General features: G+C 42.4%; 1 protein-coding gene across 1 annotated transcript; it reads right to left on the bottom strand.

Moving 5' to 3' along the window:
* Positions 1 to 429: 429 nt before the first annotated feature.
* Positions 430 to 5,563, bottom strand: LOC104673884 (mamu class II histocompatibility antigen, DR alpha chain). The gene is made up of 5 exons (XM_010378055.2): positions 5,375 to 5,563; positions 2,732 to 2,977; positions 1,961 to 2,242; positions 1,506 to 1,671; positions 430 to 834 (listed from the first exon to the last, which is right to left on the bottom strand). Exons 1-4 carry the CDS (start codon positions 5,454 to 5,456, stop codon positions 1,517 to 1,519), a joined length of 765 nt encoding a protein of 254 aa, XP_010376357.1. The 5' UTR covers positions 5,457 to 5,563; the 3' UTR covers positions 430 to 834; positions 1,506 to 1,516.
* Positions 5,564 to 5,962: the final 399 nt, after the last annotated feature.

The following is a 5,962-nucleotide window of genomic DNA, read 5'->3' as shown; positions in this document are numbered from 1 at the left end:
GCTCATTAAGTCTGGAATGAACAACATTGATGTGTAAAATCCTGTAATGTTTGTGGACCCTCCTCTCTTCCTTCTCCCCATTCTAACCGCATCTGCTCCCCTCCATCCCATGCATTCTGAGTCCATACCTTAGAGTTTCAGATTCACTCTACTGAAGATACAGTTATGTCATTGCTCAGTAGAGCTCTCCCAACAAACCAACCCCACTTCAGGTTTTCCTGAAGGACTAGACCACAACAAGGGGGCTGCCTGCAGATGCACAAAATGAGACCAAGCCCAAATGAACTGATGAATATGTCTGATGAATTCCAGAATTTATAAGATAAATTCAACATTCAGATATTTTACCAGGAAAGGATCACATATATTTCCCAGCACCAACTCCCCACTCCCCACCGCCACCCAAAGAACTGGCTTAAACACCAAAAATTCCACCCAAGATCATCAAAATCATTTATTGGGTTCAGAAAAAATCACAGTTTGAGGAAACCTTAAACAAAAAGTACACAAGAGATGCCCCCATGGGATGTTCAGAAAGTTCCATAGCCGAGACAGTCTTCAGTATGTTTTATTCCAGAGGCGTTGCATGGTGATAATAAAATGTGGGAAATAGAGGAAAATAGATAGAGGAAAAGGCAATAGACAGGGAAGTCAGCTAGATGTTAGAGTATGGAGCAATCGAGGAGGCATAACCACACTTGGGGTGGCTATAGAGCTGGAAAATGCTGAAGATGACTGCTTTCACTGAGGTCAAGGACTGGAATATTGCCAGCTTTGTAAAGTCATTAAAGCAGAAGTTTCTTCAGTGATCTTCTCTCTAAGAAACACCATCACCTATAGCAAGACACACATAGTTACTAAGGAGTTTAAGATGAGTTCTGAGCTCTTTGCTTCAGATTCCTTCCTCTTCTCTCTTAATCCTTTGACTTTGCAAAATCTTTCAATGTTCATCTAACCTTTCCAACCTGAAGTAACTGTATACCCTACTCTCCATCTGAACATAATAAGCAACCATGCTTTACCATTTTTTAGAGTTTCTGATACTACATTTGAGACTAAAGGAGCAAAAGCAGGCATTGGCCTCTAAAAGATTCCCATTTCATGCAATGAATCTACCCTAAACCCAAAGGAGCCAGGATCTGGAAATGCTTCTGAACTGATGACCTGCCTCATGAAATACAAGCTAGGATGTGCCCAAATCTTGAGGCTTATTTTTCTAGATCCCTAGACTCAGTATTCTAGTGTGAAACAATGGTTTTAGGTTCTGGAGATGATTTCTAAGACCGGAGCCATGACTGAGGTGCCCATCTATGGAAAGGGATGACAGATCCTGAAGCTTTGGGATACCAGATGATACCAGTATCTGATTCGTTCTAGCAAAGAGAAATCAAGAGCCACATCTGTTCCTACCTTGTCTCTTAAATGCATTACATTTCCTTTTCCCACCCTGTTTTCCTCCCTCAGATACCTCCATATATGTCTTCCTCTGGCCACACCTAACCCACCTGCATATGTCTCACAGAGGCCCCCTGCGTTCTGCAGCATTGCTTTTGCGCACACCCTTGATGATGAAGACGGTCCCAACAATGATGCCCACCAGACCCACAATCAGGCCCAGGGCACACACCACGTTCTCTTTAGTCTCTGGGAGAGGGCTTGGTGCATCAAACTCTGGGGGGAAATAAGGCAGAGTACATGGTAATGAGTGTGGGAAGAAGTAACACTCAGAATCAAATGTAGGGTACTTCATAAAGAGAAAAGTTATTCATAGATGAAAGAAGAGGAAGACAGAATGATGTGTTGAGAGAATTACAGATTAAAAAGAGGAGGAAGCTGGGCAGTAGGAGAAGACAGTTATATTAATTGTAGCAGGTATTATGAAACAGTTAGAACACCGAATTTCACACAAGCATCATAGGAGGAAACCTTGAAATAAAGGAGATTGAGTGATGGTCCATACCCCAGTGCTTGAGAAGCGGCGCATCCAAGCCCCAGTGCTCCACCTTGCAGTCATAAATGTCTTCAGTTGAGGGCAGGAAGGGGAGATAGTGGAACTTCCGGAAAAGGTGGTCTTCCCTGGGCAGGAAGACTGTCTCTGACACTCCTGTGGTGACAGGTTTTCCATTTTGAAGCCATGTAACATTGACCACTGGTGGAGAGAACTTGTCGATGAAACAGATGAGGACGTTGGGCTCTCCCAGTTCCACAGGGCTGTTTGTGAGCACAGTTACCTCTGGAGGTACTGGAGGACACATGACAGACATGACAGAAATCAGCCATCACTGCTTAGGCTCACCCCTCTCCCTCCCATGCTGAATTGTGGTACAAACCTGTCTAAAAACCCTAAAGCTGAAAAAGTAGTTGAAATTGTGCCCTGAGAAGTCTATGTCACATCCTCAGATAATCTCTGAGCGCCCCTCCTCCCCAAGAAATTGAGCCAATATTGAGGTATAAGATATCCAAGGACTTCCCTTCTGGCTCCCCCAGCATGAACTCAGGGCAATGACTTCGTAGAGACCATGGATGACAGAGACAAGACTTGAGCACATCAAGATAGGAACAAACCCATAAAGTTCTCAGACCTCTGGCTATAAGAATTTGGGGCTTGTTGATGGCAAAGTTAGGCCCCTCAGAGGGAAAATCAGTTACAATAATCTAACACAAAGAGTTGAAGCATCTACTTTCAAACTATGGATTCCCATGTCCAGGAGTGCAGCAGAGAGGGAGGTACCATTGGTGATCGGAGTATTGTTGGAGCGCTTTGTCATGATTTCCAGGTTGGCTTTGTCCACAGCTATGTTGGCCAATGCACCTTGAGCCTCAAAGCTGGCAAATCGTCCAAATTCTTCAAGCCGCCAGACCGTCTCCTTCTTTGCCATATCCACGTGGAAAATCTCATCACCATCAAAGTCAAACATAAACTCTCCTGATTGGTCAGGGTTCAGATAGAACTCAGCCTGGATGATCACGTGTTCTTCTGAAAGGCAAGAAAGGGAGAGAGTTGGGTGGGGGAAATCAGGAGAGAGAAATGAATAACCCACATACATGTAGGCAGGAAGTGGTGGAGAGACATTGGGCCAAGAGGAATGAAAGAATGATGGCGAGTAGGGATGAGTGACAAGACAAGCTCTGGGTGAAGGACATGCTGTTGAACAAAGCTGGGAGGCGAGAAACGAGAAGGACTGGTTATAAAGAGAGTGGATTGAAGGAAATGAGGGCTAAAGAACCCAGAGTCTTGTGAAGCTGTTGCTTGGCTTCATGTTACTAGCTGAGAAATTATTTTCTTTTTAGAAATCCAGCAGTAGCCCCTAAAGAGCAATGTTCTCCACTCTCTTTATCCAGGCGTTAATACACTTAGGCCAGAATTCCAGAGCATCTCTTTCTCAAAACATTGTCCTCTAAGAAGAGAGAAACGCTGTTTGAAAGGTTAGGTTTTAAACTCTAGGATCAAAGAAAATCTTGAATTCTTATTCAGCAACTTACCTAGTTATCCTGAGCAGATTATTCTACCTATTTATGCGTAATTTTCCTATTATGTAGTCCTGCTGTGGTTTTGGTCCTGTCAGGGGTTTGTTTTTAAGATTAAATTAGATAAGGTAATTTCTTAATACATCAACAAGCCTGTAACAAGTACCGTTTACATTTTAGAGTCAGAAGCTTCTTTTTATTTAAGGGCCAAATCCATGGAAAATATAACTGGGGACTGAAGTGCTCCAAAAATTAAGACTGAGACCTTGTAGTGTCATAGAGCCCCTGCTTCCCTGCATCCAACCCACACGGTGGTTACCTCTATGAGAAGGGTCACGTTTGCATTGACCTTGGCAATTCCACCTTTTATCTTAATGCTCCTTAAATTGGGACTGTTATTATGGAACATGTTCTATTATGACTGACACTGAGAATAACCAACACCAAGGGAATAATGAACATGAAAAAAGAAAGCTACGCTTGGAAAGTATGCTGCCTCTGTGGAGTGTGTCGATCAGTGGGAGATTTTTTCTCTCCTTAGTCTTCAAAAATAAGGTGAGATATTTTGTTTTGGTTTGGTTTGGTTTGTTTGAGTCTTGCTCTGTCACCAGGTTGGAGTGCAGTGGCATGATCTCAGCTCACTGCAACCTCCACCTCCCAGGTTCAAGTGATCTTCCTGCCTCAGCCTCCTGAGTGGCTGGGACTACAGGCATGCGCCACCACACTCAGCTAATATTTTGTATTTTAGTAGAGACGGGATTTCACCATGTTGGCCAGGATGGTCTCTATCTCTTGACCTCGTGATCCGCCCACCTCGGCCTCCCTAAGTGCTGGGATTACAGGTATGATCCACCGTGCCTGGGCAAAGTGAGAGATTTTAATGTTTGACTATGTATTGATAAACCTAGGAATTTATTTACCATTTGCATCGATGCAAACACACACAAATATACTAGCTGCCTCTTTACAAACCAAGGGAAGAGCCTCTATCTTTCCAGGTAAGAATCCCTATGTATGGCTCTTTTTGGGCAATAGAAATCTACAATTGCCACTATGGGTATGGGAGCTGGGTTATTACTTTGCTTATTTGAAGTCTACTTGACACCTTCTGTGGGGGTCACTCTGGGTGAAGAATACTTTTCTACAGTATGTCTTTACAATAGCACGAATGTTGCCCTGGAGATGAAAGAGAGTAATATCAGATTCCCCACTTCCTTACTTATTTTTCTACTATCTTGGAAATATTACTAAGTTAACATGATATAAGATCTACTGTACCATGGAGATGGGAAGGCAGGGAATGGTTATCACAGTCCCATGGGGCAACTCATATCAGCATGCCTTCCCTGCCCTTTTCCTGAAGTAAATTGTTGTTTTCTGATGGCTTTTCCTTCTAGTAACCTTCAACACAATATAAGTGCTCAATATATACTGAGAGGATTTACACTCCAAAAAATAACTACTGTATCATGTATTCAGGTAAGAACAGGGCTAATAACTTTTCTTTTTTTTTTTTTTTTTCATTGAATTCTAGAAAAACTATGTGTGGTTTTTAGTTTTTAATTTTACTAATTTTCCAGAAAGAATAATTAAGGCCCAGAGATATAACTTGTTAATGCTTGCCAGAAAAAATTCTTCCTCCCCCACCCCAGCTTGGCTTGTAGCAGGACTGTGCTATTCATCAACACACAACTCAGTTTTGATCCTCTAAACCAAATTTGACTTAATTCAATTTGTGTTGAGGGAAGAACTCCACCAAATCACAATTTGTTATACTTTCTGTCTAGACTACATAATACCTGTCACACTTTTCTTTCACCCCACACATTATCTTCCAAATGTCCATAGGTCATTTCTCCAATGCTTCATAGTCTATTGTCCCAGATTTTATTCCCTCAGCACCTACCTTTGATAGCCCATGATTCCTGAGCGCTCATCAGCACAGCTATGATGAAAAATCCTAGCACGGGGACTCCACTTACGGCCATTTTCTTCTTGGGTGCTCTGTTGGGAGTCAGTAGAGCTCAGGGGTGAGGCAGAACAGACAAGAATTAAAGAAAAGAGAATGGGGTGTAATAGAGTCTGACTATTAAAATGCAAATCAATTACGCATTGGCCAATCAGAAAAATATTTTGAGATGACGCATCTGTTGCTAAGGGAAGGGTTCTTGCAAAGGGTCCAGGATGCAAGATACTCAGTTCATTGGATAAAGAAGTAAAGTTCTTCATCAAACAGGACAACAACAACAGATCAAGTATTTAAGAACGTTGGTCAATCACGGACAGACTCTTTAATCCCAGTCTGAGTTCTAGACAGGGATATTCCTGAAGCACATTAGTGAGAATAGAATCAATGGAAACACCTAAAGTGAGAGCTAAATACAGATCATATGTCTGTGCCATGACAGCTGGAGAGTTGGCATAAGGGACAATAAATTACCCAAATAGAAGGTATATTGTCAGGCCATGGAGAATGTCTGAATTTTGGCAGTAC

Source organism: Rhinopithecus roxellana, chromosome 4 (genome assembly GCF_007565055.1).
Source record: "Rhinopithecus roxellana isolate Shanxi Qingling chromosome 4, ASM756505v1, whole genome shotgun sequence".
NCBI lineage: Eukaryota > Metazoa > Chordata > Mammalia > Primates > Cercopithecidae > Rhinopithecus > Rhinopithecus roxellana.
The sequence above is the reverse complement of the archived record's forward strand: the minus strand, read 5'-3'. Positions and strand labels throughout refer to the sequence as shown.

Excerpts from the sequence above, each read along its gene's own strand:
- LOC104673884 (XM_010378055.2), bottom strand. The coding sequence starts at position 5,456 with ATGGCCGTAAGTGGAGTCCCCGTGCTAGGATTTTTCATCATAGCTGTG. Across the intron at positions 2,978-5,374 it reads GGAATCATGGGCTATCAAAG|AAGAACACGTGATCATCCAG; the intron begins GTAGGTGCTGAG and ends CTTGCCTTTCAG. Across the intron at positions 2,243-2,731 it reads CAATACTCCGATCACCAATG|TACCTCCAGAGGTAACTGTG; the intron begins GTACCTCCCTCT and ends TGTGTCCTCCAG.